At 39.1% G+C, this 12,616-nt stretch overlaps 1 protein-coding gene across 3 annotated transcripts in view; it reads right to left on the bottom strand.

Annotated features, from left to right (window-relative positions):
* Positions 1–12,616, bottom strand: part of FBXO15 (F-box protein 15) — a 149,397-nt gene that overhangs the window by 104,180 nt on the left and 32,601 nt on the right. For all 3 annotated transcript variants that reach the window (XM_075213237.1, XM_075213235.1, XM_075213236.1), the window contains exons 4-6: positions 8,017–8,121; positions 7,142–7,381; positions 6,570–6,779 (exon numbers count right to left, since the gene is read on the bottom strand). In XM_075213237.1, the coding sequence (XP_075069338.1) occupies positions 6,570–6,779; positions 7,142–7,381; positions 8,017–8,121 (555 nt within the window). The remainder of the gene's footprint in view (positions 1–6,569; positions 6,780–7,141; positions 7,382–8,016; positions 8,122–12,616) is intronic.

Below are 12,616 nucleotides of genomic sequence, written 5' to 3'. Positions count from 1 at the left end.
TGGGGCATTTCTATTTATCATACAGTCTTTGCAGGCTGCTTTTTTTTCAATTTCACTATAAGTGTAGGGTGTAATCTACCCCCAAAGAGAAAAGGGGCTTGGGGCATTTCTATTTATCATACAGTCTTTGCATTTCAATAGCTCTTTTAAGTGCATTGTTTAGCACCCTGAATTGGTGTGTGTCTGATAAAAGCACACATCCCGGGGAGGTCAGCGCTCGTTGACATATATTACCTGTAGAATTACCTCACTTATCCAAGAAACCGGTGGAGCGATCGATCGTTGCCATGTTTTACCTGTAGAATTACCTCACTTATCCAAGAAACACGTGAAGCGCTCGTTGCAATGTTTCCTAGATGTGGTAGGAACTGCCGTGTGATTGAGTCATTGCTCTGTCGCTTAACATCCAGAGAGATCGCTGCACTATTTGGCTGAAAGTGTATAAAAAGCATATTGTGACCTGTGAGATGGTCAAAATTGAATGGAAATGACTGGAAATTAGTGTTCGTGAGGTTAATAATAATGTAGGTACAAAATAATACCTAAATTATGTTATTTTAGCCCAAAAAATTGAATTTTGTAAAAAAAAAATAGCAAAACAAAACCAAACAAAACCAAAACACGCCAGGACGGTTTTGGCAAAACCAAAACCCGAAGGTAATCCAGATCCAAAACCAAAACCAAAACACGGTTAGTGAGCATCTCTAGTTCTGTAGCTACAATATTCCATTTGTGGTCCGGACCATTCTGCTGTATTTTATTTTATTTATGCTATTTAGCTTTATTAAAAATGTTATACCTGCAACTTAGTACTTTTACATTAACATTGCGCCAGGGAAACCTGAGTTCTCATTATAAAACAAAATATCAAGTATATAATTATGATCAGACGTGTTTCATAGCAGCTCCTCTGAGACGGCGGTGAAAATACCTTACCAACGGGTCTCCCGCTAGTAGTGTTACGAGCCGCGGCTCCCCAACGGGCCGCCGCGGCTCGCTCCCGGCTCTCCCAGACGCCCCGGCCGTCTCCATGAAAACAGGGGCGTCACTTCCGCCTCCGACGTCCCGGTTGCCTAGGCACCCGGGCGCATGCGAGCAGAGAGAAATAAGGGCTGCTTCATGTTCTTTGTATTAGACTCTGGTGAGAGTCTTTTTGATATATATTTATTGCTGTTGCTGTTTGTTCTTGCCTGTATTGCCTAGGGTGCTGAGACTATGCAGAGGGAGGGGTCCCATTTACATTCACTACTATTGGTTCTCCTTGCTATTTAAGGCAGTGAGGACTGAGCCTCATTGCCAGTTATAGCTTCCAGTTTCCCTGCTCCTGTGCTGTATTCTAGTTTGGATTTCCCGTGTATGACCCCTGGCTTGTTTCTGGACCTCGTTGTATTGCCTGTGACCTCTGACCTTGGCTCGTTATCTGGTATCGCTGCCTGCTGCCGGCCCCTGACGTTTGCTTGGATCTCAGACTGCTGTGTACTACTTTGCTACACCAGGGTTCTCCCCAGTCAGTGCACAATACACGACCCTCCGTTCGTCTGCAGCCAAGTCTGTCCCCACCACTAGGGGCTCCAGCGAACACCAGACTTCGGAGCAGACTCCGGGTTTTGTCGTGCTGACTGAAGGAGTTCCTAACAAGTAGCCGTGATCCCTTTTCATCCAGCTTTGACTTTCCGGATTAAGGCCTGATCGTGTGTCAGATCTGTGGCTCAGGCAGCATCATCCCACAGGGCCTCCCAGCCACTGCCGAAAGTCCTTGAGAGCTTGGGCAGATTCCCTGCACGCCAGTCCCTGATGAGTTATTTATTCCTTCCACCCTATATATCTTTTCAGCCCTGTAAGTGCAGCATCGCATGGGGACCCAGAACACTCCACCAACACATTCGCTCCCCCTTCACAGATGCACCTGACTCCATCCGACACTTCTCAGAGTCCTCCCACTCAGCTCTCTATGGAATCTACTTTGAGGCAGCTGCTCTGCTCGACTGTCTTCTCCGTTCCAGCTACACCGGAAGCTTACGGACAGCCATTGGGGCTCCTTTTCCTGTGGCCGCCTTCCATGGATGTGCCTCATGTGGTGCTAAGGCGGTTGCTTCTCTGACCTCATATGCTTAATCACGCTGCTGTCTTTCACCTAGGTCCCTTGGCCAGATCTTCATTACCAGTGCCTCTGCTCCAGTGAAATCCAGTGGCACGGACCAGATTTGACCATCAAATTGAGTGTGCTGCCTTCAGATACTTTTATATAGACTTTATACGCCACACTGACACGGGCATTTGGGGACTATAGGAACGGAGTGTTAATTGCTATACGGGATACTGGAACATCATTTTTCCCATGATATTTACACTACTCCATTTATGTATCTTATCTATATCTGCTCCTGACCTCTTCAAAAACACAGGCGGTTTGAACTGCTCTTATTGTACTACAACCAGGTGGCCGTTGTTTCTGATGCAAGATGCACACTCTATTGTGAAATAGCCACTTTGCCTCAATCTCCAACCTATTTACATGATTTTGTTTCACAACAAAATCAAATTTAGTCCGATTTCAATAGCTACTTAAACTTAAACCTCCCTTTGCATTAATTTAAGCATTCATAGTTATTTCCCGTTGTCCCCATCACTAACCTCCGCAGACCCCCTAGCGCTGAAAGTTTGTCCTGAAGATGGGAGTGGCTTCTCCTCTCGTCTCTCAGGAATTTTTGTCATGTCCTACTGTTTCTTGTTTATTTTAGTGTTCAATGTTACTTTGTTTTTCCCGTTTGTCTTTTCTTTCTTTACCTCCTCGTCTCCCTCCTTTCTCTCATCCCTCCTCCTTTGGGTCCAGTTCCTGTTTATTAGTGTTCTCCAGTGTTCTAAGTTGGTCTATTGATGTCAGATATTTGATACCCAGATCTGTATCATTCACATGACCGTAAAAATAAACATTATCTCAATTAATGCCAAAAGGCCTAAATCTTCCGGAGAAACAGTCACGAGCCTTATGGGAGTTGCAGACGGAAGATTATCATCATTTATTTACATAGCGCCAACATATTCCATAGCGCTTTACATGCTGATGTTGTACAAGACATTTTAAACAGCGTGCCTCCCCATTTTTTTTATAATCAACATTTCCTCCATGCATACTTTAGCAACAATTGTGCTGCAAACACTCTGGGGGTTGCTTTCCTTTTTTCCAAAAGACTTGCTTTTTTAGATATGCAGTGATTTAGGTTGGCAGAAGGGTTAAATGTACACTGTATGACCATGTTTACACTTTTGTCAATTTATATACTCCTAAATCAAGGTCAACATGTGTTCCTGGAAAAAAATATGGAACAAGTAGCCGAGCTATCAGAAAGTGTTGTGTGGGGGGGGGGACTCAACTGGACTCTGCACCCCGAAAAATAGACGTCTCCAATCAGACATCGGCGCTCTCTCCATTGTAAGGTATGTAAGCTTACCAAGGATATACCAGCAGCATTCCGCTCATATTACTTACACCAGACATTGATTTCCGTGTACTTGGAGGAGATTAACTTCCCCACTCTCTCAGGGTCAGATAAGGACTTGTTAGAATAACCATTCATGCCTGGGGTAGTAGAAGATGATATAACATCTACCCACTATGGGAAAACCGTCCGGGTTCTGACAGCTTCTCAATATCTTATTTATAAAGCATTCAAGGATAAGTTGATATCCCTGATGGTTCCGGCCTTCAACTCTATCTCAAGGGACACCTTTTCCACACAGGCTTTAGAAGCTCACATCACAGCCATACCGAAAGAAGGAAATGACCCATCCCAGTGTCCCGGTTATATGCTGATTTCCTTGCTTAATGTGTACATCAAACTGTATGCAAAGCATCACTAACAGATTGAAATATATGTTGCCTAGTCGGCTACATTCGAATCAAGTGGTAATCCATCTGGTGTCAAACTCCACTCTTATCATCTTATTATCCATGGACTTTGTAAAGGCCTTTGACTGATTAGATTGGACATTTATGCAGTGTCTCCTGGTACACCTGGGATTGGGTCCGGTGGATCTCTATAGGATTTTTGCCTTTTTAACATCGTCCCACTGCTAAAATCAATATTAACACTGTTGTATTGGAGCCGGCGTTGATTGGCAATGGTGTCAGGCAGCAGTGTCCAAGAGCCAATCTTGACATTTCAGGAGTTCGAGTAGGTGATGTGTACCCCAAACTTGCGCTTTTTGAGGGTGACCTTCTAACAGTGGTCACCAACAGTAATTTCTATCCCCAATTTGGTCAAGGAATTTCAGAGATTCACTGTCCAACTTTATAATTAATTATTCAAAGTCTGTGGCCCTTAACATTACATCCAGTCTCCCCGTGGTAGAAGGGCTCCAACATGCTTTTGTCTTTTTGTGGCACCCCACCCAAACTAAATATCTTGGAGTGATTCTAAAGAGCCATCCCAACTTTTTGACATTCCTTTTACACCTCTCCTAAGCAAAGTATGTAATGATTTATGAGAGTGTGGGAATAAAAATTTCTCTGTTTCAATGTTTGTGATGGAACTTTGCGCGGTGTAGGAAGAGGCTTCTTTTAACACATGATGTACTCTACAGAAGTAGACATTTGGGTGGACTCCAACTTCCACATTTTCCTACATATTATGGTGCCATTATGTTAGGTAGGATCCTAGAGAGGACGAACCCCAAAAGAAAATAAGCAATGGGTGGCAATAGAGGAAAATTTTCTTCATTCTTCAGCAGCGGTCATTCCCTGACTGCACCAGTTGCCTATTATTAGACACCCCACTATAAGCCCTACCTACCATTGCTGGGTGGACTAAACTCCATACACACGACTATGTCTCCTCTTCAATTTCACCACTGACCCCTTTTGTTTGCAAACCAATTGTTCCCTCAAGAATCCCCTAACACTGCTTTTAAATTATAGGCGGGTCTCACACATGCAGGCCAGCTGGTGGACTCTTCGGGTGGGTCTTCCTTTGGTGATGTCAAAGTCAAATGGGGCTTACCAGACTTCAAAATTTGGCGCTCTCTCTGGACTAAGCACATTTTGACCTCTGGTGCCTTTACAAGGATATCACTATAGACCTGACGATGTTTGAGTTGCTGTTCTTAATGACAGATTGTCGTTCCCATTTACTCTCTAGCATATACAAGTTTAGCTCTTTACCAAAGTTTACAAGTGATTGGGACAGGGATTTAGGGACCTTAGTTGGAGAATCTGACTAGTCTAATATTTTCAAGACGACTCATGCCGTGTTTCTATCATGGGGACCCAGAAAAAGGTTCTCAGCAGATGGTATAGATACCCTGTCCATTTAGCTAAAGTCTACCTGACTCATGCTGGAGATGTAATTTTTCACTCGGTACCTGCCTAAACATTTGGTGGGATTGTGCCATACTCTGCCCTTCTGGAATATCAGGACATGGCCACCTCTAAAGATATCATAAGATATCATAGGAGAGACAGTGCCTGATAACCCTTCCTTCTGGTTCCTTAAAAAGACAAATGGTCAATTATCCTGTTTTAAAAAATCCCTTTTAAAATATCTTAATTCATCAGCCAAAGCAGTGATCCTGGTCATTGGATATCTCCCTCCCCGCCAAATATGCAGAAATGATCCAGGAGACTAGAGTTCGAGAGAACAATGAACAAATTGATCTTATCCACTGCCGACAAGTTTGAAGAATTCTGTACTATATGGGGTCCTTTGCTTGAATTTTTGAACCTAGAAAAACACACATCCTTGAGTGCATCCCCTCCCACCTGAGAATTCCCTACCTTGACCATCATTATGCACGCATAATCTTTCCCTTGGTTCCTCTTTAATCTTTTTAGATATTTTTTTTTTATATTTAGGACCGACCCCCACATTTTTTGCCCTACTTCCACTCCCCATTCTCCCATATTCCTACCCTCCCTTCCTGTTGCTCTGGTTCACTTTCGCCTCTGCCCTGTTCTTTTTTGTACATTATGTTTCACGGTTATTTATAGGTACTGTTTTTTAGGGAGTATAATTCAATTTTGCATCTACAATGTTTTCTTGTGTCATTTATTTGTATTTTGTTAGTGAATTGTAAGTTCTGATATTCGCGACTATGGGGGAACTTCTTGATTACTATTCTTATTGCCTATATATGTCTCTTCCTATAGTTCTTGCTTTACCCATTTGTACAGTACTTGCCCTTGTGCTATGTTACCCGTTATGTTGTTTAACCCTGTTATGTTTCTTAAAACCCAATAAAGAAAAAATAAGCAAAAATAAAAATATTGTATATAATATACAAAGTTTACAATCTAGATTTTAGGTGCCTGGACACAGGAAGTTAAAGTGACTTATCCAATATCACACAAGCTGAAATGGAGATTTGAACCAGTGATTCCAGTAAAGATGAAGTCACCAGGAGAGCTTGAATGCTGCACTTTTCCAAATAGAAAGAGAAGGAAATATGTAACAGTCTTCAAAATGTAAATAATTGATAAGAACATGATCTAAACACTGTGCTGTAAATGCCTACAAACCTGAAGAACATATTTGAAAGAGATTATAATAAAGTTATGAATATAAAATATATACCTAGTTTTACAAGGGCCCAGCCATTTATCAGATAGCACTGGTGTGATTCCATGGAGCTGAATTGTGGTCAGGGAATTAAAGGCAGGCCAAAGGTAACTATTCCAAGCCACAGTGAGGGATGCATCTCTGAACTGAATATCAGTCTGCTCAATTACTGTTTCCTTTCCATTGGAATCCTTGAAGGTAAGGGCCCAAACCAATCCAGACATCCTGTACACATAATTAATGAGGAGAACATAGAGGACATAGTAATAAATTGAGCAGAACTAGATAACATGTAACATATTTGTATATTTCACAAAGTAAATTAGTCCCTAAATCTAAGCAAGTATTATTTGTAAATTATAAACCACCCACCCTGATTTAGACTAAATAAGAATTGTGAAGAAGTATACTTTAGGAATGAAAAGATCTGTTACACAGTATTTTTGTGATGGTTAAAACAAGGACATTTATATTTACTTGGAAATGTACACTGCACATATCATTACTAAAACAAGTTTAGTGATGGACACAATGTCCAGAAATATAAAACATCACCAACAAAACATATAAATGCTTACAATACTTACTTTACGGCCTTTTCAATATTAGCTGGCAATCCGTTTTCATTGTAAATTTTAGCCGATTTCATAATCTTATTAATTCTATTCTCTCTGCCAGCTATTAATTCACTGATATAGGTTTTCTTCCAGTAGCCTGGCTGATTATCTATAAGAGTAGTCTCGTTTAATTTCTTCCCTAATGAGTTGACAGATTCATACTTGCAACACAGTTTTCTTTTTAGAAGCAAAATGTTATACCATATTAGGCTGAAAGGAAATGAAACAAATGAGTTAAAATTCCCAGTGGTGATAGGATGCAGGACCACTAAAATGGAAAACACAAGCTGTCCCCACCTAAAGCTACTAACATTCACCTATATGTATGTAAAAGTTCTCAAGCATTGACAAAATTTTGACAGAACTTCACATTGTATTTAAATTTGATATGCGACCTATCCTCAGCGATCAGCTATTTCAGTCTGCAGCAGACTACAATGTCTTTCAGTGGGGTTACTGACAGTCTGAAACTTTAATATATATTTATGTTAACATTTTAGTAGCTCTTGTATTTTAGGCTTAGTGAACCTTTAAGCCAGGTACCCACTGGCACTGAATCTGTAATTTTTAATGCTAGTAAAAACATGAATGTATGTGGGATTCTAACAAAGAAGAGGGTACAAGGCAAGTTAAATGTAAAAAAATAAAATGTAAAATGTTATGTACTGAAGCAAATAAGAAAAGAAAAGGGGTTGACAGACTATGAAACCATTTCATTTTCACTATAGGTTAATATAAACTAATAAAGACAATCCAAGGAGCAGTGGTTATAAAATGATAATAATGTTCCATTTATAAAATACTAATGCAAATGCAAACTAATTATCTGCATGCATTCCCCTTACTTGTCTTTGGACAGCTCGTAGAATCGCTTGTTAACACTACCAATACACATCAGTGAGACAGGGTCTAAAAATGATAATATTTTCAGGAGTAATTCAGATGGAAGGCTGCAAGACACAAAAAAAGCATAGCATATATTATATTTTACATTATTCATTGCATAGACATTATTTTACACCCCAATTATTACACATCATTCAATATGGCCCTCTAGGACACATTTAATAAAGTGCTTGAAAATTGTAGAATTCCAGATAGTTTTATCCTTGTCTTCTGAAAATCACTGATAGCAATATTATAGCATTGTGCTGTGATACAAAAATATATCCTAGTACAAAACATACAACCTGTAAGTAAGCACTGGTAAGATTATAACAAAACAACATATACAAAAGTCATAGACTCATTATTCAACAAAAAAAACATTGATTCACTATTAAAGAATTATGTTGGCTAATTGAAATCACCATTATGGGTACTACAAATTATTTCAGTAACTCCTGATACTTGAAACAGGTCTTTTGACTAAAAACATTCACTCAAAACTCATACAGACACTGTTGCTGCCATTTGACAGATGGGATTTTAAGGAGTAAAAACTCCTTAGCAACTTTTACAAGCATGCAAACAATTATTCTGTATGAAGAACAGATTGTTCCATGATTGCAGAGGTTTGGCAAGAAGGGTCAGTCCATAAGAACTTATAAATCAAATGACAGCACAAAACAACCCTTGGAGTCGCTATGTACCTCAATTTCAGCAGGTGTGTCTACATTTCTGTGAGGGCGCATAGGTTTGCAGAGCAATTTGAATGGAATTGCAGATGAGCAGCGATTCGCACATGAAGAGGGCAAAGTTTGGCAGAGTGAAGGCATTACACGTGAAGTACAATAAATGCACACCAATACACCTTATTTTGTAGAGCAGTCCATAAATGAAAGAACAAGATTATAGAAACAAGGCAAAAGGGTGAACAGGGCACATTTTTCAGGATTGATCCTTAGCATTTCAGTTCTGAATGAATAATTCAATTTTACACAAGCTCAGAGTTGGACGAAATCATGTATCACCCAACCCTTCTAATGCAACCTTTTCTCGCACCTGCATGCTGCTCTTTGCAGAGAAGTACTTAAACACAAGCAAATCTACTACCTGTTATAAAGACAACACCTAAGCCCACACAGTCTCGTTATTAATATAGAAGATAAAAGAGGCTTAACCAAGCAATTCTTTAGGAGACATTTTTAAAAGTGCATTTATTTGAAGGGAATCTGTAATATGGAGCAGAAGGTGGAATGTTGAAGCAAGGTTCATACTTTATACTGTGCACCTATTATGATTGTTTTTTTTAGTTCATCATCAATTTATACAGCGCCAATAATTTTGCAGCGCTGTACAGAGAACTCACTCACATCAGCCTCTGTCCCATTGGAGCTTACAGTCTAAATTCCCTAACACTTACACACAGAGAGACTCTAATGTCAATTTTTAAGAGCAGCTATTTAACTTACTTGTATGTTTTTGGACATCATGGAGTTTTATTATGCAGAGGGCATTCCTGAGGGTAATGCGCCATAAATTGCTCTGATTGAACCATTGAGGTGCACCAGAGCAACATCAAGGTTTATGTTTCCGAGACTTAAGAAACACACCCAAATGCCGGGGTGTGCTGTGAGCATGTTCTTCATAGGGATCAATTATACCAATTTCCAGTACCAGTTATGTTGTATTGTGTTCACCATGTTGAGAAAACAGCCCAAGATAAGTGTACACACAGTGACCACTTTATTAAGCACACATGCTCATTAATGCAAATATTTAATTAGCCATTCATGTAGCAAAAAGTCAATGTAGATATGGTCAAGAGGTTCAGTTGTTGTTTAAACCAAACAGCAGAATGGGGAAGAAATGTGAGCCAAAAGACTATGGCCATGGAATGATTGTTGGTGCCAGAAGGGGTGGTTTGAATATTTCAGAACTAGCTGATCACCTGGGAATTTCATGCACAACAACCTCTAGAGTTTACAAAGATAAGTGTGCAATCCAAAAATCATCCAGCGATCGGCAGTTCTTTGGGCGAAAACACCTTGCTAATGAGAGAACTCAGAGTAGAATTGACAGACTGGTTCAAACTGACCAAAAGACAACAGTAACTCAAATAACCATGTTTTAAAACAGTGGTATGCAGAAGAGCATCTCTGAACACACAGCACATCAAACATTGAAGTTAATTGGTTACAGCAGCAGAAGACCATAACAGGTTCCACTCCTGTCAGCTAATAAATGGAAACTGGGTGTACAGTGGGTACAGGCTCACCAAAAACTGGACAGTTGAAAATTGGAATGGTTTGATGAATCTTGATGTCTTGTGCGACATGCAGATGTAAGGGTCAGAATTTGGCATAAATTACATAAATCCATGGATCTATCCTTGTGCTAATGGTGCAGGCTGGTGGTGGTAGAGTAATGGTGTGGGGCATGTTTTATTGACACACACAAGGTCTCTTAAAACCAGTTGGGCATCATTTACATGCCACAGCCTACACAAGTATTGTTGCTGACCATGTGCATACCCATCTTCTAATGGCTACTTCCAACAGGATAACGTGCCATGACACAAAGCACACACCATCTCAACTGGTTCCACAAACATGACAATGAGTTAAGGCCTCCAAAATCACCAGATTTCAATCCAATAGAATCTTTTGGGATGTGATGGAATGGGAGATACAAAGCAGAAACATTCAGTTGGCAAATATGAGGCAACTGCGTGATTCTATTATGTCAACATGAACCAGAGTCTCGAAGGAACATTGTTGAATCTATGCAAACAAACAATTCAGGCTATTCTAGGGACATAGAGGAGTCTTACCCATACTAGAAATGCGTACCTAATAAAGTGTCCACTGAGTGTATACGCACATGAAAAGCGCTTTTGTAAAATAAAAACAAATACAAAATATTCTCATCAGTTCCACCACAGTGAAACTGGGTCATTGCACATTAAGTAACCATAATTTTAGAAAAAATTCAACCTTACATTCTCTAATTTTAAATTAAATTTGGTTCAATAAATGATATCCTGAGTGTGAAGAAAACCCCCAAATCCCTTGCTGATATTTATACTGGTTTTGAAGTTATATTCCTTTAAAGTTGCACTTTTTTAACCAAAAATTTGCTTTTAACGTTTATTTAAATTTCATTTGTAGCTCACCTGATTGAGCCATAGGTTTCGATAAAAATGTAAAATATAAAATTTTCAATATCAAAGTTTTGATTTTCTCAAAAAGCCATATTTTTCTTTTTTTTGAAAAACATCTCAAAAAATGTTCACATTGTTGTTAATAAACATACCCCCAAAGCAAATTGTTTGTTAAAAAGTGCAGCTTTAAAGGCAAATAACTTTAAAATCAGTGCACATATCAGCCTAAGATCTGGGGGTTTTTTTTACACCCGTGGTAACATTTATTACACCAAATTTCATTACAATCTGAAACTGTCAGTTTGAAACGCTGTGTTTATTTGATGTGAAATGACCCATCTGTAAAAGAGGAAGAGCCTCATTCAGTTGCATGCACCCTAGAATATGCCTCAACTCTTTAGACTCATCCCTTGGTCGTGTCTATGTTTAGAGGTAGAGGGGCTTATACTTCTTTAGTTTGCAGTCCAATTCATATATCTACAAAAGTGTTCATGTAACATCATTTAATCTACACTACAGCTTTCTCAAATTAAATATTTCTAACATAGGTATGGGATCTATTGTCAATAATGACTGCAAGCTTAAATGTTTTGATCAAAATATAAACAAATACATCACACTTTCATTTTGCTAGATCTATACATATTTGCAATAGTAAGGATATGCACTGACAACAACAGTGTTTTTCAATCTCAAGTAATCGGATTTATTCGGCTGCACCAAAAACAAACAATGTTTAGTTAACAACAATATATTGTAATGAACCTCAAGAGGTGGAGGGCACATATTTTGGGCGATGCCCCACTTTAGTGGAGCATCTCCCAAAATATGTTAGCACATCCTTGTTGTGACAGTGGTTGGATTTTGACTACTACTTAAATAGGACACCTATTATGCAATATAGATGTATTTTAGACAGGAAATTGCATTAATTACAGAGGGCATGTATGTGTCATTAAAGCATTAAAAAATATGTGAGACATGAAATAAAGACATTCACTATGTTCTCTTATTCTTATGACTCAATACTTAAATTAATGAGCAGTATTTTAGGAGAATAAAAGGTTGTAGCAAAATAAGGGGTAGTAGGCAGGACTTGAGCCGCTCTATCACAAATCACAATACCAAAAACTGTCATGCTAAGTATCTGAAATTAAAGTGGAATGGGGATGAGCATCTCAGAATCTTCATGACTGATAAACATTGAAATTTCCCAAAAATTCCCTATGCTTGTATTCTGTCTGGTCCATAAAATGACCACTATAGTTTTAAGGAGCTGAGATATCAATAAGGTATAACTACAAATTTGAATACTGGGACTTCCACACGCAGTTATTGTACATCAATCGGACATTAACTTGTAATAATATTGATCACATGTAAAGAAGAGCATACTTTTA

This window comes from Mixophyes fleayi, chromosome 5 (genome assembly GCF_038048845.1).
Source record: "Mixophyes fleayi isolate aMixFle1 chromosome 5, aMixFle1.hap1, whole genome shotgun sequence".
In the NCBI taxonomy this organism is placed as follows: Eukaryota; Metazoa; Chordata; class Amphibia; order Anura; family Limnodynastidae; genus Mixophyes; species Mixophyes fleayi.
The sequence above is the reverse complement of the archived record's forward strand: the minus strand, read 5'-3'. Positions and strand labels throughout refer to the sequence as shown.